Below are 26,049 nucleotides of genomic sequence, written 5' to 3' on the forward strand. Positions count from 1 at the left end.
CTGATAAATGCGAGGTGATTCATTTTGGTAGGACAAACTTGAATGCAGATTACAGGGTCAACGGCAGGGTTCTGAGGAATGTGGAGGAACGGAGAGATCTTGGGGTTCATATCCACAGATCTCTGAAGATTACCACTCAGTCAATAGAGCCGTGAAAAGGTCTTATAGTATGTTAGGGTTTATTAACAGGAGGTTTGAGTTTAAGAATCGTGGGGTTATGCTGCAACTATACAGGACGTTGGTGAGACCACATTTGGAATATTGTGTGCACTTCTGGTCACCACACTATAATGTGGAAGCATTGGAGAGAGTGCAGAGGAGATTTACCAGGATGCTGTCTGGTTTGGAGGGTAGGTCTTATGAGGAAAGGTTGAGGGAGCTGGGGCTTTTCTATTTGGAGCGGAGGAGGATGAGAGGCGACTTAATAGAGGCTTATAAGATGATGAAGGGGCTAGATAGAGTGGACATGCAGAGACTATTTCCTCGGGTGGATGTAGCTGTTACTAGGGGCCATAACTTTAAGGTTCATGGTGGGAGATATAGGAGGGATGTCCGAGGTAGATTCTTTACTCAGTGGTTGGGGTGTGGAATGCACTGCCTGCTGTGATAGTGGAGTCAGACACTTCAGGAACTTTCAAGCGGTTATTGGATAGGCTCATGGAACACACAAGAATGATAGGGATTGGGAAGACTTGATCTTGGGTTCAGACATAGCTTAGCACAACATCGAGGACCAAAGGGGCTGTACTGTGCTGTACAGTTCTATGCCCCATGTTCTCTCTCTCTCTCTCTCTGTAGCTTGGAATCAGGAATCAGATATTTGTGAAACATCATGGGACATTTTTCTACATTGCAGACTGTATATAAAAGCAAGTTGTTATTATTTAGGATGGAGAGAAGAACAGATAATATGTTTCTGAAACGCTTTCAGAAGGCAAAAATAGCACATTAACACTAATTTATTTTGATTCAGAGCGCGCTTGTATTATTCGGAGTGGAGCCAGCCTGGTGCTGCTGGGGTGGTTGCTACATTATCTACCATTCTACCTGATGGGCCGAATCCTCTATTATCATCATTACTTCCCTGCAATGCTTTTCAGCAGCATGCTGACAGGTGCGTAACCATCTTGCTAACATCCTACTGATCTGACTGGGAGATTTTGAGAATCTTATGATCAGTATATTGAAATAGACCATTTGCGTGTTGGGCATGTTTCTCTACTTTTAAACATCTTGTATTATGGCACACAGTTTTATCCTGCCCTGAATTACTGTTGTCTTCCTAACTCATTGCTGCTTCAGTTTCCAGTTGCTAATGTTTGCATTGTGATGGAGCAATTACCTTCATCTGGAACTCCAGTGGACAGATAGATCCGATATAGTTCTTTGAACATCATCTAGGTTCATGACGCTGTGCATCCTGATTTGGGCACAGATTAAAATGCGGTGAGATGGTCTGAGTAAAACTGTGCATAAAACAGAAACAACGGAAGTTTGGTAACTATGTGAATAGAGAGGCCATTTGGCTTCAGAAGATTGGTTGCAGAGTTTGAACAGCAAACTGGTCACTCCCTATATTCCTCGGTTGAAGTTTCTCACCTCATGCCTGTTCAATTTCCTCCAAGAATCATAGAACCCCATAGAATCCTTGCAGAACAGAAGGAGGCTATTCGGCCCATCGAGTTATTACTGACCACAATCCCACCCAGGCCCGAATTCCCACAACCTTACATATTTATCCTGCTAATCCTCCTGACTCTAGGGTCAATTTGGCATGGCCAGTCAACCTAATCCACATATCTTTGGACTGTGGGAGGAAACCGGAGCACCTAGAGGAAACCTGCGCAGACGTGGGGAAAAAGTCGCTGTGGGTGGAGTTGAGGAATAAAAAGGGAGAGATTACAATGCTAGGGGTATACTATAGGCCACCCAACAGCCCGAGGTCAGTGGAGGAAGGTACTTGCAGAGGCATTTTAGATAGGTGCAGAAAGAATAAGGTGGTTGTAGTGGGTGACTTTAATCTTCCTGGAATGGATTGGAAGGTGCCTAGAGCTGGAGGTACGGATGGGGAGGAGTTTGTAAAATGTGTGTTGGAAGGGTCCTTGGAGCAGTACATAACTAGCCTGACTAGGGAGGGGGCTATACTGGATTTAGTGTTGGGTAATGAGCTGGGGCAGGTGGTTGAGGTTGAGGTAGGCAAACATGTGGCTAACAGTGACCACAAGTCTGTCTACTTTAGGATAAAAATGGAAAGGGATGAGTGCTGTCCGAAGGGGAGGGTGCTGAACTGGGGGAAGGCGAGCTATAGCCGGATTAGGAGGGAGCTGAAGGACACTGATTGGGAGGGGTTGTTAGCTGGCAAGTCCACAGTTGGTAAGTGGGAGGCTTCCAAGGGCAAACTGATAATGTTGCAGGGAAGGCATGTGCCGGCAAAGAGAGAGGATGGGAAAGGCAGGATTAGAGAGCCGTGGCTTACAAGGGGTATTGAGTTCTTGGTCAGGAAGAAGAGAGAGGCATATGTTAAGTCGAAACAACTGGGAATGGAGAGAGCGCTGGAAGAATACAGAGAGAGTAGGAGGGAGCTTAAAAGGGGAGTTAGAAGGGCGAAAGGGCATGAAATGGCTTTGGCTGATAGGATTAAGGAAAATCCAAAGGCATTTTACTCTTACATTAGGAGCAAGAGAGTGGTTAGAGGGAAAATTGGTCCTCTTAGGGACAAAGGAGGGGAGCTATGCATCGAGTCTGAGGGAATGGGGCAGATCCTGAATGAATACTTTGCGTCAGTATTCACGAAGGAGAGGGGTTTGGTGTCGTGTAATGTCTTGGAGGGAGCTGTAGATCATTTGAAGGAAATATCCATTACGAGGGAGGAAGTGCTAGGGTTTTTAGGTAGCATAAAAACGGATAAAGCTCTGGGGCCTGATGGTATTTATCCCAGGCTGCTTAGGGAGGTGAAAGATGAAATTGCTGGGCCTCTGATGCAAATCTTTGTCTCCTCTTTGGACACAGGTGAGGTCCCAGAAGACTGGAGGGTAGCTAATGTGGTACCGCTGTTTAAAAAGGGTAGTAGGGATAACCCTGGTAATTATAGACCAGTGAGTTTGACATCGTTGGCAGGAAAATTATTGGAAAAAATTCTCAGGGATAGGATGTATAAGCATTTGGAGCGTTGCGATCTGATTAGGGATACGCAACATGGCTTTGTTCAGGGGAGGTCTTGCTTTACGAATCTGGTAGAATTTTTTGAGGAGGTGACAAAAACGGTTGATGATGGGCGAGCCGTTGATGTCATCTATATGGATTTCAGTAAGGCGTTTGACAAAGTCCCTCACAGTAGGCTGGTAGAAAAGGTTAAGGCACATGGGATACAAGGACAGGTAGCTAGGTGGATTGAAAACTGGCTGGGAAATAGGAGACAGAGAGTAGTTGTCAAGGGGTCCTTTTCTGGCTGGAGGTCAGTTACCAGTGGTGTGCCGCAGGGCTCAGTACTGGGACCTCTCCTCTTTTGTAATATATATATAAACGACTTGGAAGAGGGCGTACGTGGTATGATCAGCAAGTTTGCAGATGACACCAAGATGGCAGGATTGGCGGATACTGAGAAAGATTGTCAGGTGACACAGCAGGATATAGATAGGTTGGTATATTGGGCAGATAGATAGCAGATGGAATTTAATCCTGACAAATGCGAGGTGATGCATTTTGGAAAGAATAATGCAGGGAGGAGTTACGTGATAAAAGGTAGACCGATTAAGAGTATAGAAATACAGAGGGACCTGGGAGTGCAGGTGCACGAGTCTCTAAAGGTGTCAACACAAGTAGAGAAGGTTGTGAAGAAAGCTTACGGAATGCTAGCCTTTATAGGAAGGGGTATAGAGTATAAGAGCTGTCGTCTAATGCTTCAGTTGTATAGAACGTTGGTTAGACCGCATTTGGAGTACTGCGTCCAGTTCTGGTCACCTTACTACCGGAAGGATGTGGAGACCCTGGAGAGAGTTCAGAGGAGGTTTACCAGGATGCTGCCTGGTATGGAAGGACTGAGTTACGAGGAAAGGTTGGAGAAACTGGGGCTCTTCTCCTTAGAAAGACGGAGATTAAGGGGGGATATGATAGAGGTGTATAAAGTAATGAAGGGAATAGATAGAGTCAACAGTGGCAGGCTTTTCCCTAGACTGGGGACAGCTATTACGAGAGGTCACGATCTAAGGGTGAGGGGGGAGAAGTATAATTTGGATACTAGAGGAAGGTTTTTCACGCAGAGGGTCGTGGGGGTATGGAATGCGCTACCAAGTAAGGTGGTGGAGGCAGGCATGTTGGACTTGTTTAAGGTTTACTTAGACACATGAGTGAAACAGGGATGGAGGGTTATAGTAGACGGTATTAAAAAGGGTCAGAGCCTTGGGACGACACTGGAAATGTAATATTACATGTTAATGTTTTGTCTCTTTTAATCCACAGGTGTCGGTCCACCTTGTTGTCAAATGAGGGGCATGCACACAGTGGGTCGTGCGTGGGCTGCTCTTGGAGGTTTCGAGAGTGGCCTAGTACTTCGTGTCATTGTGTGTGCTTAATCCTGGACCAGCAGACAGGCACCACAACAGCTCAGTGACTATTGCTGCTAGTTGTGCAGATACATGGATTTGGGCCTGTGTCTGTGGGAGTTTGCGCATTCTCCCTGTGGTTGCGTGGGTTTCCTCCGGGTGCTCCGGTTTCCTCCCACACCCCAAAGATGTGCTCTTAGGCTGATTGGTGTACCCAATTGACCCCACACTATTCTCCCCTGAATCTGGCTACATTAGGGGTACCATTCACATACACATGGGGCAGGGTAGGTGTAGGAAAATGCTTTGTTGAAATGGCGGCGCGAGCTTGTTGGGCCAAAGGGCCTGTTTCCCGTGCTGGGTTGTTCTTTGTTCTTTGTTTTGTCCACACAGACAGTGACCCAGACTGGGAATCGAACCCGGGTCCCTGGTCCCGTTAGGCAGCAGTGCTAACCACCATCCTGCCCTAATTATTGATACCATCAAGAAGTATTCGTACCATCAAGCATTGACCAATGCCCTTGGACTGTCAATTTCAAACATCCCCTAATTTGGTTTTTCTGATTGATCCATTCACTGCCCCTCTGTGTTCGGTGTATCTATCTGATCTGTCTATTCCTCTTCTGTCAAAGTGAAATGCCATATTCACATTTGGATCAAGGCTGCAATGTGGTCCAAACTCAGCATGTGTCATGGCCATAAACTTTCCTGCTCTTTCCCCCATAGCCCTTGATTCCATTGCTGATCAAGATTCTATCAATCTTTGCCTTGAGTATACACCAAGGACTCTGCCCCCCCAGCTCTCTGTGGCAAGTAGTTCCAAAGGCACCCAGTCCTCTCAGAGAAGAAATTCCTCCTCATCTCAGTCTTAAATTGGTGCCCCTTTATTCTAAGGTTGTGCCCTCTGATCCTAGACTCTTCCATGAGGGGAACATCCTCTCAGCACTTACCGTGTCAAACCCTTAAGAATCCAATATGTTTCAATGAGATCAGCTCTCATTCCTCTAAATTCCAGTGAGTAGAGTCCCAGCCTATTTAACCTTTCCCGTATTAGACAATCCCTCTATACCGGATCATCCTAGTGAACCTTCTCTGAACTGATTCCAATGAAATAATATTTTTCTTTAATAAGGACACCAAAAGCGTTTTCAGTTTGATTAGTGTCACAAGTAGGCTTACATTAGCACAGGAGAGTTACAGAACAAAGAGATCTTGGGGTACGTGTTTATATCTCCTTGAAAGTGGAGTCACTCCACTGTGACTCCATTTTCAAGGAGCTATAAACATGTACCCCTAGACAGAATCTTGAAGAAGGCATTCGGCATGCTTGGTTTCATCGGCCAGAACATTGAATACAAAAGTTGGGACATCTTGTTGAAGTTGTGCATGACATTGGTAAGGCCACACTTGGAATACTGTGTACAGCTCTGGTCACCCTATTATAGAGAGGATATTATTAAACTAGAAAGAGTGCAGAAAAGATTTACTAGAATGCTACCGGGACTTGATGGATTGAGTTATAAGGAGGGGCTGGATAGACTGGGACTTTTTTCTCTGGCGCGTAGGAGGCTGAGGAGTGACCTTATAGAGTCTATAAAATAATGAGGGGCATGGGCAATGTAGATATCTTTTCCCAAAGGTAGGGGAGTCTAAAACTAGCGGGCATAGGTTTAAGATGTGAGGGGAGAGATACAACAGTGTCCAGAGAGGCAATTTTTTCACACAGAGGATGGTGAGTGTCTGGAACAAGTGCGAAAGGTAGTAGTAGAGGCAGGTACAGTTTATCTTTTAAAAAGCATTTAGATAGTACATGGATAAGATGGGTATAGAAGAAAATGGGCCAAATGCAGGCAATTGGGATTAGCTTAGGGGTTTTTAAAAAAAGGTGACATGGGCAAGTTGGGCCGAAGGGCCTGTTTCCATGCTGTAAACATCTATGACTCTAATGAAGTTACTGTGAAAATCCCCTAGTTGCCACACTCCGGTGCCTGTTTGGGTACACTGAGGGAAAACTTAGCATGGCCAATGCACCTAACCAGCACATCTTTCAGACTGTGGCAGGAAACTGGAGCATCCAGAGGAAACCCACTGAGAATGTGCAGACTCCGCACAGACCGTGACCCAAGCCAGGAATTGAACCCAGGTCCCTGATGCTGTGAGGTCATGATGTGGGTTTGCCGGCGTTGGTAGCAGTGCTAACCACTGTGCCACCGTGCTGCTCACAGTACTCCAGATGTGGTCTCACCAATACTTTGCACAGCTGCAGTAAGACTTGTCTACTTTTAAACTCCAACCTTTTTGAAATAAGGGCCAACATTCCATTAGCCTTCCTGATTACTTGCTGTATCTGTGTGCTAGCTTTGTGTTTTGTGCAAGTCCCCAAGTCCCTTTTGTGTTGCAGCTTTCTGCAGTTTTTTTTTCAATTTAAATATTACTCTGTTCCTTTGTTCTCCCTTCCAATATGAACAGCTTCACATTTTCCCACATTAGACACCATTTGCCCACTTTTTTAACCTATTAATATCTCTTTGTATATTGTTTGTATCCCTCTCGCAACTTGCCTTTCCACCTATTCTTGTGTCGTCTGCAAATTTGATTACAGTACATTTGCTTCCTTCCTCCAGGTCATTAATATATGTTGTAAACAGTTGCAGTCTCAGCAATGATCCTCGACTAGTTGCCAAAATGTAAAATAACTCCTTATCCCCATTCACTTTTTTCTGCCCCTTAGCCAATTCTCAATCCATGCTATTATAATACCTCGTAGTAGTATGGCCTCTACTATGGCCTCTTAATTATAACTTTTTGTGAGATAACTTTCAAACACCTTCTGGAAGTCCAAATACAACACAGCTATAGGATCCCCTCTGTCACTCTAATTAAAACTTCCTCGAAAAACTTAAGACACGATTTCCCTTTCGCAAAGCCTTGCTGAGTCTACTTGATTAGATTATGATTTTCCAAATGTGTTGCTATTACTTCCTTAATAATTGATTCCAACAATAGGTGTTTGGCTGATTAGCCTGTAGTTACCTGCATTTTTGCCTCCATTTTTGAATGACAGTGTCACGTTGGTAGTTTTCCAATCCTTTGGTACTTCTCCAAAAACCAAAGATTTTTGGACAATTATGACCAATGCAGCCACTATAGCTACTTCTTTCAGGCTCCTAGGACACAACCTATTAGGGTCAGGGGACATTTCTGCTTTTATCCCATTAATTTGCCTAATACTACTTATCTGGTGATGATAATGGTACTTGGTATTAATGGGATGTGCCTTTTTAAGCGACGTATCTTTAACTACTGTTGCTCACCAGAACTGAGACAGGATGAGATTTATTAGTGCCATAACTCTAAACTCTGTTTAAATTAGCAGTCGTCAAACAGTATCAGACATATGTAGATCATATTGTGTGTGTGCATCTCCTAATAAAGAACCCATATTATTGTTTTACCAATCCCTGTCCCATGACTGGACATACATTTATGTTGAAGATAACCATAGAACCATGGAATCCCTTCAGTGCAGAAAGTGGCATTTGGCCCATTGAATCTGCACCAATTCTCCAAAAAAGCATCTTACGCAGGCCTACAGACTCCCTCCCTACCCCCACTGTGCTGCTTAAGAAGACTTAGCAGCATTTACATCCAAGATGTGACCAGTGCAGTAGCCAGAGGGGAACCAGTGGATGTAGTGTTTTTAGATTTCCAGAAGGCGTTCAACACGGTGCCTCACAAAAGGTTGCTGCAGAAGGTTAGGATGCACGGAGTTGGGGGTAAAGTGTTAGCGTGGATTGAGGATTGGTTATCTAACAGGAAGCAGAGAGTTGGAATCAATGGATGCTTTTCTGGTTGGCAGTTGGTGACTAGTGGAGTACCGCAGGGATCGGTGCTGGGGCCTCAACTGTTTACCATTTACATAGACGATCTGGAGGAGGGGGCTGAGTGCAGGGTAACAAAATTTGCTGATGACACGAAGATGAGTGGAAAAGCGAATTGCGTGGAGGGTGTGGAGAGTCTGCAGAGGGATCTGGATAGGCTGAGTGAGTGGGCGAGGACCTGGCAGATGGAGTATAACATTAGCAAATGTGAGGTTATCCACTTTGGTAGAAATAATAGTAGGAGGGATTATTATTTAAAGGGTGAAAAGCAGCAGCATGCTACGGTGCGGAAGGACCTGGGGGTCCTTGTGCATTAATTGCAAAAACCCAGTCTGCAGGTGCAGCAGGTGATCAAGAAGGTGAATGGAATGTTGGCCTTCATAGCGAGGGGGATAGAATATAAAAGCAGGGAGGTCTTGCTGCAACTGTACAGGGCACTGGTGAGGCCACAGCTGGAGTACTGTGTGCAGTTTTGGTCCCCTTATTTGCGGAAGGATATATTGACCTTGGAGGGAGTGCAGAGAAGGTTCACCAGGCTGATACCGGAGATGAGGGGATTAGCTCATGAAGAGAGACTGAATAGACTGGGTCTGTACTCGTTGGAGTTTAGAAGGATGAGGGAGGATCTTATAGAGACGTATAAGATAATGAAGGGGATGGGTAGGGTAGAGGTAGAGAGATTCTTCCCACTTAGAAAGGATAGCAGGACTAGAGGGCACAGCCTCAAGATAAGGGGGGGGGGAGCGCAGTTTAGAATGGAGTTGAGGAGGAACTTCTTCACTCAAAGGGTGATGAATCTCTGGAATTCTCTACCCATTGAAGTGGTGGAGGCTACCTCGTTGAATATATTTAAGTCACAGGTAGATAGGTTTTTGACAGACGGGGGAATTAAGGGTTATGGTGAGAAAGTGGGAAAGTGGAACTGATCCACTTCAAATCAGCCATGATCTTATTGAATGGCGGGGCTGGCTCAAAGGGCTAGATGGCCTACTCCTGCTCCTATTTCTTATGTTCTTATTGTACCCTCACAGATTACTCAGAAACTTGACTTGCTAATGCCGATGTTGTGCATTTGAAACAATATCATCCTCCCAGCTTTGTTTCTTCACCTGTTTAATTGGAAGCCTATTTGAGGCAGAATCAGAAACTCGATTGTTCTTTAATTCCATATTCAGTCTTTCGGATGCCAAATTAATTTTTTTTAATGAAATGAATGTGTTCCCACCAAATTTTTTTTTGTCCTATTTAGCAATCACTTGGCATGTCTTCCTGCAAAGCTTTGACCTCTTCTTAAGTCACGAAGCAGCCCAGAGAGTTTACTCTGCTGGAATGACGTTCCTGGTCCTTGCCTGTCTGTACAGGTAAGTGAGAATTTTCAGTTCAAAAGTACAACTCCGGCACCTTGAATTCTGCTATTACTTTAGAAACAATTTTTATGCAGCCATCTGACAATTGGTTTAGCTTTGCAGCTACAGCTGCAATATTATTTGTATTGTTTAGAAAAAGCATTTATTATCTCTGCCATTCCTTCATCTTCCACTGTGGCTAACACCTTTTCATCTCCAATGATCCCCTCTCTATTTGAACTTTTTAGTTGAGAAAAACACTTACTAGTTCCTTAATATTTTACTCATAAGTTCTTTTTTACTATTCCCTTTTTAGACTTTTAAATTTCCTATGCCTTCCCACTTTTACATGGGTGAAGGACTATAGAGATAGACATTCACAGGCAGAGAACCATTGAGTTACTGGAATTATCCACTATATTCCCCATGTTGGACAGATATATATGATCAGTAAAAATGATTCATCAAAGTGTGGTCCTGAACAGTTCATAGAACCCCTACAGTGCAGAAGGAGGCCATTTAGTCCATCGAGCCTACACTAACAATAATCCCACACTGGCCCTATCCCCATAACCCTACATATTGACCTTTCAATCAGTCCTCCTCACAGTTCACAATACTTCCAAATTTTGTATGATCTGCAAATTCACATTTACCCTGTTAATGCCCCTGTCACTAGGGTCAATTTTGGCATGGCCACTCAGCCTAACTTGCACATCTTTGGACTGTGGAGAGAAACTGGAGCATCCAGAGGAAACCCACGCAGACATGGGGAGAAAGTGCAAACTCCACACAGTGACCAAGGCCAGAATCAAACCTGGATCCCTGGCGTTGTGAGGCAGCAGTGCTAACCACTGGGCCACTGTGCAGCCCAATACCCACCCTTGGATAATCCTAGCCTGTAAAATAACCATTTACCACTCCTGTCTTGGTTAGTAAGTTTGCAGATGATACCAAGATTGGTGGCATAGTGGACAGTGAAGAAAGTTATCTCCAGTTGCAACAGGATCTTGATCATTTGGGCCAGTGGGCTGATGAATGGCAGATGGAATTTAATTTAGACAAATGCGAGCTGATGCATTTTGGTAGATTGAATCAGGACAGCACCTAGTTAATGGTAGGGCGTTGGGGACAGTTACAGACAAAGAGATCTAGGGGAACATGTTTAAAGCTCCTTGAAAGTGGAGTCACAGGTGGACAGAGAAGGCATTCAGCATGCTTGGTTTCATCGGTCAGAACACTGAATACAGGAGTTGGGACATCTTGTTGAAGTTGTACAAGACACTGGTAAGGCCACACTTGGAATATGTGTGCAATTCTGGTCACCCTATTATAGCAAGGATATTATTAAACTAGAATTGTGTGCAGTTCTGGTCACCTCACTATAAGAAGGATGTGGAAGCATTGGAGAGAATGCAGAGGAGATTTACCAGGATGCTGCCTGGTTTGGAGGGTAGGTCTTATGAGGAAAGGTTGAGGGAACTGGGGCTTTTCTCTTTAGGGCAAAGGAGGGTGAGAGGCAACTTAATAGAAGTTTATAAGATGATAAGGGAGGTAGACCAGCTGTAGTCCAGAAGCCAGTGTTGAGGGTAGTGAGGTACTGAGGAAGATATCAAGGTCGCAGGAGTGTACAGGCAGACAGGATCGTGGGTTGAAGTGTATCTACTTCAACGCAAGGAGCATCCAGAATAAGGTAGGTGAACTTGAAGCCTGGATCGGTAGTTGGAACTACGATGTTGTGGCCATTATGAAGACATGGTTAGAGCGGGGACAGGAATGGTTGTTGACAGTTCCGGGGTAATTGAGGCAGGGGTAATTATGATGCGTTTAGGCAAAAATTCGGGAGCATAAGATGGGAACAGACACTGTCAGGTAAAGGCACAACTGAAAAGTGGAGCATAAGAACATAAGAAATAGGAGCAGGAGTAGGCCATCTAGCCCTTCGAGCCTGCCCCGCCATTCAATAAGATCATGGCTGATCTGTTGTGGCTCAGTTCCACATTCCCGCCCTCTCCCCATAACCCTTAATCCCCTCTCTTATCAAAAACCCATCAACCCGCGTCTTAAAAATATTTAGCGAGGCAGCCTCCACCACTTCAACGGGCAGAGAATTCCAGAGATTCACCACCCTTTGAGTGAAGAAGTTCCTCCTCAACTCTGTTCTAAACCGCCCCCCCCTCTATCTTGAGGCTGTGCCCCCTAGTCCTACTGTCCTTTCTGAGCGGGAAGAGTCTCTCCACCTCTGTCCTATCCATCCCATTCATCATCTTATACGTCTCAATGAGATCTCCCCTCATTCTTCTAAACTCTAACGAGTACAAGCCTAGTTTATTCAGCCTCTCCTCATAGCTCAACCCCCTCAACTCCGGCATCAGCCTAGTAAACCTCCTCTGCACTCCCTCCAAGGCCAAAATATCCTTGCGTAAGTGCGGCGACCAAAACTGCACACACTACTCCAGCTGTGGCCTCACCAATGCCCTATACAGCTGCAGCAAGACCTCTCTACTTTTATATTGTTCAAGGAACAAATACTGTGTGTCCCTGATAGGTATGTCCCTGTCAGGCAGGGAGGAAATGACTGAGTGAGGGAACCATGGTTCACAAAGGAGGTTGAATGTCTTGTCAAGAGGAAAAGGAAGCGTATGTAAGGATGAGAAAACAAGGTTCAGTTGGGTTGCTTGAGGGTTACAAGGTAGGTAGTGTTGAAAAGCACAGAAAAGTAGTTTCAGTGGCAGATGCTTGGATTGGATTTGACTCTGTCCCTGTGGCACGATGGCACAGCGATTAGCACTGATGCCTCTCCACGCCATCAACCCAGATTCAATTCCATCCTTGGGTCACTCTCTCTGTGGAGTTTGCACATTCTCCCCATGTCAGTGAGGGTTTCCTCCGGGTGCTCCTATTTCCTCCTCCAGTCCAAATGTGTGCAGGTTAAATGGACTGGTCATGGTAAATTACTCCATAGTGTCCAAAGATGTATGAGTTAAGTGGATTAGCTGTAGTAAATGTATGGGAAGGGAAGATCTGGATGGAATGCTCTTTTAGATAATTGGTGCACACTCGATGGGTCGAATGGCCCCTTTCTGCGCTGCAGGGATTCCATGGTTATATAGTCCCAAATTGAGACCAGCTGAGTACTCAGTCTCCAACATTGCATTCCCTTGATGCTTGGTAATTTGTCATCTTTAAATGTTCCACTTGCACCTTATTTTCCAAGTGGAATCCTAAAATACAAATGTGCTTTTCCCTCTTCCATCAGCACCAACCCATCTCATGTTTATTCTCACCTATTTGGAGTAGTGGACTGCCTGGTCAGCACAGGTGAGGAATTGCAGTGTAGCTTTAGAAAGGACACAAAGGCCCTTGAGAAGGTGCAGAAGAGATTCCATGATTTTAACTACAAGATTCCCATTAATTGATGGTGCAAAGACTAGAGGACACAGATTTAAGGTGTTGAGCAAAAGATGGAGAGGAATAGAACAAAGAAAATTACAGCACAACAACAGGCCCTTCAGCCCTCCCAGCCTGCACTGAACGTGCTGCCCAACTGAACTAAAGCCCCCTCTGCTTCTGGGGACCATTCCCATCCTGTTCATGCATTTGTCAAGATGCCCCTTAAAAGTCACCACCATATCCGCTTCCACTACCTCCCCAGCAACGCATTCCAGGCACCCTGACTCTCTGTAAAAAAAAAAACTTGCCTCATACATCTTATATGGCATGGTGGCACAGTGGTTAGCACAGCTGCCTCACAGCTCCATGGACCCGGGTTCAATTCCCGGCTTGGGTGACTGTCTGCATGTTATAAAGTCATAGAGATTTACAGCATGGAAACAGACCCGTCGGCCCAACTTGTCCAAGCTGCCTTTTTTTTTAAAACCCCGAAGCTACTAGAACATAGAAAAACTACAGCACAAATAGGCCCTTCGGCCCACAAGTTGCGCTGATGATATCCCTACCTACTAGGCTTACCTATAACCCTCAATTCTATTAAATCCCATGTACTCATCAAGAAGTCTCTGAAAAGACCTATTGAATTTGCCTCCACCACCACCAATGGCAGCCAATTCCACGGACCCACCACACTCTGAGTGAAAAACTTAGCCTGATATCTCCTCTGTACCAACTCCCCATCACCTTAAACCTGTGTCCTCTCGTAGCAACCATTCCAGCCCTGGGAAAAAGCCTCTGAGAATCCATCTGCTCTATACCTCTCAACATCTTATACACCTCTATCAGGCCATCTCTCATCCTTCGTCTCTCTAAGGAGAAAAGACCGAGTTCCCTCAACCTATCCTCATAAGGCATGCCACCCAATCCAGGCAACATCTTTGTAAATCTCCTCTGCACTCTTTCAATAGTCTCCACATCCCTCCTGTGATGAGGCGACCAGAACTGAGCACAGTACTCCAAGTGGGGTCTGACTAGGATCTTATAAAGCTGCAGCATTATCTCCTGACTCCCAAACTCAATCCCTCGATTGATGAAGGCCAGTACACCATATGCCTTTTTAACCACATCCCCTACCTGCAAGGCCGATTTGAGAGTCCTATGGACCCAGATTCCAAGTTCCTTCTGATCCTCTACACTGCTAAGAGTCTTACCCTTGATATTATACTCCTTTACCCTTGATATTAAACTAATCCCAATTACCCACATTTGGCCCATGTCCCTCTATATCCATTGTACCCATGTAACTATCCAACTGCTTTTAAAGAGATAAAATTGTACCCGCTTCTTACTGCTACCTCTGGCAGCTTGTTCTAGACACCACACTCTGAAAAAAATTGCCCCTGTGGACACTTTTGTATCTCTCCCCTCTCACCTCAACATAAGAAATAGGAGCAGGTGTAGGCCATCTAGCCCTTCGAGTCTGTCCTACCATTCAATAAGATCATGGCTGATCTGAAGTGGATCAGTTCCACTTTCCCACTTTCTCCCCATAACCCTTAATTCCCTTGTCTATCAGGAACCTATCTACCTGTGACTTAAATATATTCAGCGAGGAAGCCTCCACCACTTCAACGGGTGGAGAATTCCAGAGATTCACCACCCTTTGAGTGAAGAAGTTCCTCCTCAACTCTGTTCTAAACTGCACCCCCCCCCCCCCCCCCCCCACTTCATCTTGCAGCTGTGCCCTCTAGTCCTGCTATCCTTTCTGAGCGGGAAGAATCTCTCTACCTCTACCCTATCCATCCCCTTCATTATCTTATACGTCTCTATAAAATCCCCCCTCATCCTTCTAAACTCCAATGAGTACAGACTCAGTCTATTTAGTTTCCCTTCATAAGCTAACCCCCTCATCTCCGGTATCAGCCTGGTGAACCTTAAAACTATGCCCGCTAGTTTTAGACTCCCCTACCTTTGGGAAAAGATATTGATGATCTACCTTGTCTATGCCCCTCATTATTTTATAGATCTCTATAAGGTCACCCCTCAGCATCTTACGCTCCAGAGAGAGAAGTCCCAGTCTACATAGAACACTACAGCACAAACAGGCCCTTCGGCCCACAAGTTGCGCCGATCATATCCATACCTACCAGGCCATAGAACTATCTATAACTCCCAATCCCATTAAATCCCATGTACTCATCCAGAAGTCTTTTAAAAGACCCCAGCGAGTTCGCCTCCACCACCACCGACAGCAGCTGATTCCACTCACTCACCACCATCTGAGTGAAAAACTTACCCCTGACATCTCCTCTGTACCTGCTCCCCAGCACCTTAAACTTGTGTCCTCTCGTAGCAGTCTATTCAGCCTCTCCTTATAAAGAACAAAAACAGCCTGGGAAACAGGCCCTTCGGCCCAACGAGCCCACGCTGCCATTTTAACATTACTAGTCCCCCTTCCACCCATGACCCTTATCGATGCTTTGGCATTCCACATTGAGGGAAACTAATTTAGGGACAATTTATTACCTCCAATCAGCCTAACAGCACATCTTTGGGGTGTGAGAGGAAACCGGAGCACCCGGAGAAAACCCACGCAAGCACAGGGAGAATGTGCAAACTCCCACAGACACTGGCCCAAATCCATGTGTCTGCACAGCAAACAGTGATAGTCACTGAGCTGTCGTGTTGCCCAGCAGCTGGTCCAGCTTAAGCACACACTAACGACATGAAGCACTAGGCTATTCTCGAACATCCAAGAGCAGCCCTAGTACGACCCATCGCATGTTTGCCCCTCGTTGGACAACAAGGCGGACCGACTTAAAACCTGTGAACTAAAAGAGAAAAACATTAGTATGATTCCACATCCTTTTACATTACCAGGAACGTCCCAGTGCTAATGAACCTTATGTAAAACAATCTCCTATATCCTCCCATCTCCATCCCGCTCATATGCCTATCTAAGTAACTCTTAAACAACTCCAGAGCGCCTGCCTCCACCACCTTGCTTGGCAGAGCATTCCATATCCCCACTACCCTCTGTGTGAAAAACCTCTCTCTAATATCCGTGTTATACCTCTCCCCCCTCACCCTAAGCCCGTGGCCCCTCGTACTGTGCGTCTCTAACATAGGAAATAGCTTACCTCTGTTTACTCTATCTATACCCTTCATAATCTTATATACCTCTATTTGATCCCTCCTCAGTTGCCGTCTTTCAAGGGAAAACAGCCCCAATTTCTTCAATCTTTCCTCATACCCCAGTCCTTCCATACCAGGCAACATCCTGGTAAACCTCCTCTGCACTCTCTCCAGAGTCTCCACGACCTTCCGATAGTAAGGCGACCAGAACTGGACACAGTACTCCAAATGCGGCCTAACCAACGTTCTATACAATTGCAACATTAGACGCCAGCTCTTATACTCTATACCCCTCCCTATAAAGGCTAACATACCATAAGCTTTCTTCACAACCTTCTCCACTTGTACTGCCACCTTCAAAGACTTGTGCACTTGCACCCCCAGGTCCTGCTGCGTTTCTATACTCTTTATAGGTTTACCCTTTATCATATAACTCCTCCCTACATTATTCCGGCCAAAATGCATCATCTCACATTTATCCGGATTAAACTCCATTTGCCATATATCTGCCCAATATACCAGCCTATCTATATCCCGTTGTACTGCCAGACACTGCTCCTCACTGCCCACCAATCCAGCCATCTTAGTGTCATCTGCAAATTTGCTGATCACACCACTTGCTCCCTCTTCCAAGTCATTTATATATACTACAGAGAGAAGAGGTCCCAGTACTGAGCCCTGCAGCACACCATTCACCTGACGAAGGGACTAACCCGAAAGCTTGTGAGTCTATTATCAAATAAATCGGTTGGACTAAAACCTGGTGTTGTCAGACTTTTTACTGTGTTTACAGCAGTCCAACGCCGGCATACCCACATCATGCACACCACTAGTGACAGACCTCCAGCTAGAAAAGGACCCTTCCACTACTACTCTCTGTCTCCTCTTAGCAAGCCAGTTCTCAACTCATCTAGATACCTGGCCTTGTATCCCATGAGCCTTAATCTTTTCTACCAACCTACCATAAGGGACTTTGTCAAACGCCTTACTGAAATCCATATAGACGACATCAACAGCTCGTCCTTCGTCTATTGTTTTTGTCACCTCCTCAAAAAATTCTACCAGATTCGTAAGGCAAGACCTCCCCTTAACAAAGCCATGCTGCATATCCCTAATCAGATCGCAACGCTTGAAGTGCTCATACATCCTATCTCTGAGAATCCTCTCCATCAACTTGCCTACCATGATGTCAAACTCACCGGCCTATAGTTACCAGGGTTATCCCTCCTACCCTTTTTAAACAACGGTACCACGTTCGCTATCCTCCAGTCCTCTGGGACCTCACCTGTGTCCAAAGAAGAGACAAAGATTTGCGTCAGAGGCCCAGCAATTTCATCTCTCGCCTCCCTAAGCAGCCTACGATAAATGCCATCGGGCCCTGGAGATTTATCAGTTTTAATGCTACCTAAAAGCCCTAACAATTCTTTCCTCGTAATGGATAGTTCCTTCAATTGGTCTAAAACTCCCTCGAAGACAGTACCAGACATCAAGCCCCTCTCCTTCGTGAATACCGACGCAAAGCATTCAGGATCTCCCCCATTCCCTCGGACTCTAAGCACAATTCCCCTCTGTCCCTGAGGGGACCGATTTTTTTTTTTCCCCTTTTGTTCCTAACATAGGAGTAAAACGCCTTTGGATTTTCCTTAATCCTACCTGCTAAAGCCATTTCATGTCCCCTTTTTTCCCTCCTAACTCCCCTTTTGAGATCCCTCCTACTGTCTCTGTATTCCTCCAAGGCTCCCTCCATTCCCAGTTGCTTAGTCCTAACATACGCCTCTCGTTTCTTCCTGACCAAGCCCTCAATATCTCTAGTAATCCATGGCTCTCTAATCCTACCTTTCCCATCCTTCCTCTTAACCAGCACATGTCTTTCCTGCACCCATTTCAGTTTTCTCTTGAAAGACTCCCACATGCCTAACGTGGACTTGCCCTCCAACAGCCTATCCCAGTCTGTATTCCTAAGCTCCTGCCTAATCCGGCTGTATCTAGCCTTCCCCCAATTTAGTACCCTCCCCTTAGGACAGCACTCATCCTTTTCCATTCATATCCTAAAGTAGACAGAGTTGTGGTCACAATTAGCCACATGTTCACCTACTGCAACCTCAACCACCTGACCCGGCTCATTGCCCAGAACTAAATCTAGTATAGTCCCCTCTCTAGTCAGGCTATCTACATACTGCTCCAAGGACCCTTCCAATTCACATCTTATGAATTCCTCCCCGTCTGAACCCCCAGCTCTAGGCACCTTCCAATCCACCCCAGGGAGATTAAAATCTCCCACTACAACAACCCTGTTCTTCCTGCACTTATCCAAAATGTCCCTACATATACCCTCTTCCACTGCCCGCGGGCTGTCGGGCAGTCTGTAGTACACCCCTAGCATAGTAATCGCTCCCTTCCTATTCCTCAACTCCACCCACAAAGACTCAATTCCTAACCCCTCTATATTATCCTCCCTCTGCACCGCTGTGATGTGCTCCCTAACTAACAGCGCCACTCCCCCTCCTCTTTTCGACCCTCCACTGTCATGCCTAAAACACTTATACCCAGGAATATTTAGCTGCCAATCCTGCCCTTCCTTTACCACGTCTCCGTCACTGCCACCACATCTAAATTCCTTGAGAACATTAAGGCCTTAAGTTTATCCGTCTTACCCGTCACACACCTTGCATTAAAACAGATGCATTGAAGACCTACAGGCCCACTTGGATCTTCCTCCTGGGAGATTTTCCTCTCCTGTTTTAACATCCTGTTATAACTCAATCCATCAAGTTCTGGTAGCATCCAAGTAAATCTTAGGGCCATAGAAAGAACAGACACTCCCCCAAAACAGAAAGAGTATGGCTGAGGCTGTGTTCTTAGTGATGCATTCAGTGAGGGGAGACACAGATAGTCCTCCAGCCTGCCACCGCGGTGGGTGAGGGTGATAATGCAGGGTGTGGGGGTGTTCTCCCTGTACCTCTGTGGATTTCCTCCGGGTGCTCCGGTTTTCTCCCACAGTCTGAAAGAGGTGCTCGTTACCTGCATTGGTCATACTAAATTCTCCCTCAGTGTGCCCGAACAGGTGCCAGAGTGTGGTGACTAGGGGATTTTCACAGTAACTTCATTGCAATGTTAATGTAAGCATACTTGTGACTAATAATTTAACTTTAAACTTCTCCTTTAAACCTTGCCGCTTGTACCTTAAACCTATGCCCTCTAGTAATTGACCCTTCCACCCTGGGAGAAAGCTTCTATCTACTCTGTCCATGCCTCTCATAATCTTGTAGATTTCTATCAGGTTGCCCCTCAACCTCCATCGTTCCAGTGAGGAAAAGACAACTTTCTCTAGCCCCTCCTCATTGCTAATGCCCTCATACCAGGCAACATCCTGGTAAATCTTTTTTGTACCCTCTCCAAACATGTGATAAAGAACTTGCATTATGCAGAGTGGTAGTGATCTGTTGTCTGCAAGGATGATGGAAACCGAGATAATAAATTGCTTCAAATGGAAATTTGATAGGCACTTGAGGAAAATAACCACTCAGGATACAAAGATAGAACAAGGAGTGAAACTGACTGTATTTCTCTAGAGAACCAATAGAGACTTGTTGAGACAAATGGTCAATCTTTGTGCTGTAATGACTCGAATTGTAGCTCAGTACCTCCTACACGCCCCCCCCCCCCCCCCAAAAAAAACAACTCTGCCTAGCGACAAATGGGTTTTCCAGATGTGGTTAAAATTACACTGGAAATAATTGCCTTTTTATTCCAGTTTCTACTTGTTCCACCCCTTATCCTATGGGATGATCGGTCCACTTGCTCAGGATCCTCGCAGTCCAATGGCAGGATTGAGGTGGCTCGATTCTTGGGAGTTCTAAACCTTACCAGAAGTCGAAGATGGGACGTGGCAGCTATTACTGTCACCAGCATACGGTTGGACCAAAGACATTGATGAATGGAGACAGGATCTCTGCCTTTGCCTTAAGCTTATGATATGTTCTTTTGTCTTCAAAGTTGGTGATGCAGTTATCGTTGTCCCTTTGGAACGGACGTGTGTAATAGTAAATTAATAAAGCGTATGTTTTATTCTCAAGATATTTTTCTTTAACTTGGAACTAGCCAGACTGCTACAACTTTCACATAGGTGTGAACTGCAATGATGGAATTAAAAAATACTACCTTTTCCAAAACTGACTGCTTGTTTGTATGATGCTGCAGAACCAACTTAAAACTACCTATTGTGGAACTGTGCACACGAACTATCAATTGATAGGATTGTCAGCTATTCAGGAATCTAATACTTTGTAGGAAATCCAAGCTAATGTAGATTTTCTTTAACATTGTGTGTAATTGTGTAATAAAAGTAACCTTAATCAAATGAAAAATGTGTACCCACAGAACTGAGAAAGAATGCTTGGGAGGTTTTGGAAATTATTCTTCCTTTTTTCCTGTTCTCAGGTGGCCTGTATTTGCAACCTGCTAGCACAAAGTGCAGAAAAAGATTTTAACTACAGGGAGCTATTCTTTCATTATGACAGTGATGGAAAGAGTGTAGAGTTCCATAGAACAAACACTACAGCACAGACACAGGCCTTTTGGCCCTTCCTGGCTGTGCCGAATCATTTTTCTGCCTAGTTCCACTGACCTCCACCTGGACCATATCCCTCCATACCCCTCTCATCCATGTACCTGTCCAAGTTTTTCTTAAATGTTAAAAGTGAGTCCATATTCACCATTTCATCCGGCAGCTCATTGCACACTCCCACCACTCTCTGCGTGAAGAAGCACCACTGCCCCCCCCCCCCCCCCCCCCGCCGCAATATTCCCTTTAAACTTTTCCCCCTTCATCCTCAACCTATGTCCTCTAGTTTTTTTCTCCTCTAGTCTCAGTTGGAAAAAGCCTGCTCGCATTCACTCTATCTGTACCCATCATAATTTTATACGCCTTTATCAAATCTCCCCTCGTTCTTCTACGCTCCAGGGAATAAAGTCCTAATCTATTCCATCTCTCTCTGTAACTCAGTATCTCAAGTCCCGGCAACATCCTTGTAAACTTTCTCTGCACTCTTTCAACGTTATTAATATCCTTCCTGTAATTAGGTGACCAAAACTGCACACAATACTCTAAATTCAGCCTCACCAATGTTCATTCTAGCCTTGTTTCTCCACAGGTTACAATACTTTAAATGTTTAATTCACTCACAAACTGGCCAATTATTTACCTTTGCTCCTCTATGCCTTGCATAGGAGCGCTTAACCAGGCTTCCTTCAACAAACACAGAATGATTGATTTATTATAAGACAAGCTTCTTTCAAAATAAGTTGCAAAACTAGTGAACATACAATTTATAATTTGAGTGCAATGATTTCCCTTTTTTAAAATTCCCACACCAAAGGGCAAGAGAAATAAAGTCTGCAGCGATTGGTGTAAGGGGCATTTTAAAAAAGGTTAAAGTTCGAAAGGTTGTTGTACCAACAGAATTCTGTTTAGGATAGTTCTGGAAGTCCTTTCAGATGGGTCCTTGGTGAAACATAGTTGCGACAAACAACAGTTATCAAAGACAAAGTTAAAGTTTATTAGTTACAAATAAGGCTTACATTAACACTGCAATGAAGTTACTGTGAAATTCCCCTAGTCCCCACACTTTGGCACCTGTTCAGGTCAATGCATCTAACCAGCACATCTTTCAGCTGGCAGGTTTTCAAAAATACAGATGAGTTATTCTAAGGTGAGAATTTTCTGACTGAAGGTTAATCACTTTGGGCTACAGGCAATATACGAGAGACAGACAACCCTCACAGGCTGGATTCAGAATAAAATGCCCTGGAGCACTTGTCCAAGCCAGGTGTTTTTGGCCAATCAATAGCAATTTTTTCTTTAAACTCAAAAGAATGAAAGATTATCAGAAATAGATGTGAACATTGGAATCCAAAACAATTATCATCTTTTTGAATGGGGAGCAGGCTCGGGCTCAATAGGTCGCTTCTTCTCCCATTTTGTGTGTTGTTATCGATGCAGATTCCATCACTAGTTTTCTATTAGGATTTGGCCATAGGGGTTAATGCGTTCAAAGAGAAAGTCAGACTGTGAAGTCACAATTACATTTGTTTATTAATCTCATAATACAACTTGCAGCATTGAAATACATAAAATATTTAGCAGATAGTGCATGTAATAATTGAGGTTACAAAGGCAGTTGCGATAATTCCCTGGAAGTTAGTAATAGCTCTGATTTAAGGTAATACCAATCTCAAAGGCCAAGAATTTAATTTATACCTAGATAAACTTTTTATAAAGAGTCTTAAGAATTTCACTGAACAAGGCTGAAGGATATGTTAAGAGTCTGATTAATTAATACAGATACACTCACAGCTTCATCAATAACCTCAGAAGCTTGCTGCTTTGATTTGGTCACTTGAGTTTGTTGTTTCAGCTTCCTTTGCTTCTTATATCTGCCATCTCGTACATCAGACAACAAACTCTCCCGTCTTAATTCTGATATTCATTTTCTTGATTTGTCCATTTCCAGAATAGAGCCACATTTCACACTGGCAAGTACATTTCAAGTTATCTCATGGCACCAAAACTGGGATTAGACTGGGAAGCATATTATAGATGCGGAGATTAGATGGAGTGGCATATTAACGGTTAGAACCATAGAACCTTTACTGTACAGAAGGGGGCCATTCGACCCATCGCGTCTGCACCGACAACAAATCCTTTCAAGCCCTAGCCCCGTAATCCCACACATTTATCCCACTAATCCCTAACCTGCACATCCTGGGATACTAAGTGCCAATTTAGCATGGCCAATACAGAGAGTGGGATTAGATGGAGTAGGGTAACAGGTAAATGGGTATGGGGAGTAGAATGAAATGCCTCAAAGAAAATAATCAGGACAGATTCATTAAAATGAACCATTATTTAGCTATGAGGTTTTGAAATTCTTTATTATAATAAATTTGGATTATTATATAAGAAAATAATTATTTAATTTTACAGTAGTGGAACTTGGTTATCTTGAGTTTTTTTCTTCAAATAAATTTTAAAGATTATACTTTTTGAACCGACTTCTACACGAATCAAACTTGCTCAGGCTGGTCCGAGCACCTGCATAGATCAGCAACATACAGACTGTGATTACAGTGGAGATGGACTTACTGCTGCCAAACTATTAACAACTTAAACAATGGTACAGAAAGTGTGTAGTTCACTAAAGCATCATGAACGGCTAGAGAAGAAAATCAAAATAGTTAATGGGCTTTATATCTAGAGGACAAGAACACAAAGATTTAGAGATCGTGCTTTAGCTCTGGATAGATTACACCTGGGGTTAATTTGAGCAGTCTGGGTGTTTAGAAAAGATATATTTATTGGTATGACGGGATTGCAGCATAGATTTATCAGCATCCAAAGATATTGGCCAAAGATAGTTCTATGACGTTGGGTTGCAGAGCAGCTGTGATCTCGGGGCAGGGGGGGGTTGGGGTTGGGTGGTTGGTTTGGGGGGGGGGGTGGTTGGGTTGTTGGGGTGGCTGGGGGGGGGGGGTGGTGGGGTAGGGTGGCTGGGGGGGGTGTTTGGGGGGTTGGGGGGGGGGGGGGTGGTGGGGTGGCTGGGGGGGGGGGTGTTTGGGGGGTTGTGGGGGGGGGGTGGGGGCAGCAGGCGGGGCGGGTTGGGGGGGTGGCAGGTGGGGCGAGGGGGTGAGGTTGGGGGGTGGGTGCGAGACAGCTTTCTCGTCTCTACTGGTATGACTTGATTCCTTAGCCTGAGCGGGGTTATGCACAAGTTGCTTTTCTTTGTAATAAATAGACGGTCCCAATTATTAGTTTGAATAATGTGAATGTGAATGTATAGCCTCTGCTTTCCATCTTGCTGTCCTTGTTCATTGTGTAACTGAGTGCTCACAGTCCAAAAATGTCCAGAATGTCAAATTACAGCTTTTTCCACTTCAAAAAAACTCTACTCAACTGCAGCCTCGCCTGTTGGGTCACTACAGCACCTCTGTCAAGCTGAAGCACCCCCCCCTCCCCCCCTTCTCTGGCCTGTCCAATTATAATCGCTGCACAGTGACAATAGGGGAAAGATAATGCAAATATTCAGGATTACTGAGAATGCAGGAATACAAGTATAACTGGGAATATAAACACAGGAATGGAGCATTAGGAATTCACAAGTATGATAAATGTAGAAATTAAAAGGAATCAGTAAAAACTACGGTGGGGAAAGAAAGCCAGGCAATGCAAGGTGGGGAGGGGGGGGTTGCATCTAACATTGGGAAAGAGGACAGAATGTTCAAGGTCGTGAAATCAAGAAGCAATATTGCAGTATTGAGAGAAACACTAGAATATTTATCCCTTGCTCAATTTAAATCAAGAAATTATGCAGCAACAAAGCAAAAGACAATTGTTCTGAAACTATACAGATTAAAGCAATACTATATAGAAAACTGAATAAGATCACAGGATGCCAGGCCTTGTTAATATATTTGGTCAGTGAGAGAGGATGCTGGCCTTCAGCCACATTGTTTTCTATCTAGTGAGGCACCTTTTGATAGGAGTATGTTTCAGCAGCGTTCCAGCTCCCACGTAGAGACAGACTTTGTGCCGCACACTGTCTGGGTACTCAGAAACATGCAGCATTCACTGGGACATGCTGGTAGCCTGTACATTCTCAGCCTCATTGCTATCACAGGCAGAATTACAGAACAAAGCAATCAGACATTTGGGTCCAACCCAACTCTTCACTAAAGCTCCATAGCCTCGATTGCCTCCACAGTCAGCAGATGTCTGTGGTGTTAAAAATCAAGAACCCCCAGAGAGATACAATCTTCCGTTCAAACTTGCTATTGTATGGTTATCCACAGCATCTTCTAGTGATAGTGAATCTCACTGTCCATCACTGATGCGCCAGTGGGCTCACATTGCTGACTTCCCAAATCTGTTTCAAAGCTTTGTATTCTTGCAGAGTCCTCAGATTTGGTCTCATCAACACGATTTTCCATGGTTCCATATGTGTGATGTGCAGGGGATGCAGCAGGTGTTAATCCCAGTTCAGCATCCTGGAGAACAGCTGCAACAAACACCTAGAAGTCAATGAGAGAATGTAGTTAGCACAGATCATAAGAATATAAGCTCGTGATAGGAGCAGGAGTAGGCACTCAAAGCCTGCTCCACCCATCAATAAGATCATGGCTAATCTGACTGTGGTCTTAACTCTATTCTCCCCTTCCCCGCCTCCCCCATAACCCTTGATTCTCTGGTCTATGAACAATTTGTCTAACCCAGTCCTGAATATATTCAGCCTCCACTTCTAATCAGACAAGAGAATTCCAAGTTTAATGACCCTCAGAAAAAAAAAGTTGTCTTCCTCGCCATCTTCAATTGGACACCCTTATTTTTCTACTCCCCGAGAGGAAAAATCCTCCCAGCATCCAGCTCAGAATTTTACAGGTTTCACTCATATCATCCCTATTCAAAACTTGCTTTCTACCCATTTTGTATCATCAGTAAACTTAGCTACCATTCATTGGCCCTTAGCAAGCAAGCAGGCAGGTCCAACAGATAGTTAAGAAGGCAAACAGCATTGAGGCCTTTACTGCAAAGGACATGGTGTTTAAAATCGGGAGGTTTTGTTGCAGTTGTACAGGATGTTGGTGAGGCCTCAACTGGAATACTGCATAAAGTTTTTGTTCCCTTTAAAAGACTATGGTATCAATGGAAGCAATCCAAAGGAGAATAACCAAGCTAATTCCTGGAATGAGAGGCTTGTC

General features: G+C 44.6%; 2 protein-coding genes across 5 annotated transcripts in view; one reads left to right on the top strand and one right to left on the bottom strand.

Moving 5' to 3' along the window:
- The window catches only part of pomt2 (protein-O-mannosyltransferase 2), a 215,986-nt gene extending 194,992 nt beyond the window's left edge, over positions 1-20,994 (top strand). Inside the window, exons 19-21 of one of the 2 annotated variants that reach the window (XM_080202117.1) lie at positions 974-1,114; positions 9,672-9,783; positions 20,051-20,994. In XM_080202117.1, coding sequence (XP_080058243.1) covers positions 974-1,114; positions 9,672-9,783; positions 20,051-20,156 — 359 coding nt within the window. In that variant the 3' untranslated portion in view covers positions 20,157-20,994. Of the gene's footprint in view, positions 1-973; positions 1,115-9,671; positions 9,784-20,050 lie in introns of those variants that run through there. The other variant, XR_013888529.1, reaches the window with a different exon arrangement.
- Positions 20,995-24,321: 3,327 nt separating this feature from the next.
- The window catches only part of tmem63c (transmembrane protein 63C), a 217,116-nt gene continuing 215,388 nt past the window's right edge, over positions 24,322-26,049 (bottom strand). For all 3 annotated transcript variants that reach the window (XM_080202134.1, XM_080202132.1, XM_080202133.1), the window contains one exon: positions 24,322-25,362. In XM_080202134.1, the coding sequence (XP_080058260.1) occupies positions 25,150-25,362 (213 nt within the window). In that variant the 3' untranslated portion in view covers positions 24,322-25,149. The remainder of the gene's footprint in view (positions 25,363-26,049) is intronic.

Source organism: Carcharhinus amblyrhynchos, chromosome 14 (genome assembly GCF_965287045.1).
Source record: "Carcharhinus amblyrhynchos chromosome 14, sCarAmb.v2.hapA, whole genome shotgun sequence".
In the NCBI taxonomy this organism is placed as follows: domain Eukaryota; kingdom Metazoa; phylum Chordata; class Chondrichthyes; order Carcharhiniformes; family Carcharhinidae; genus Carcharhinus; species Carcharhinus amblyrhynchos.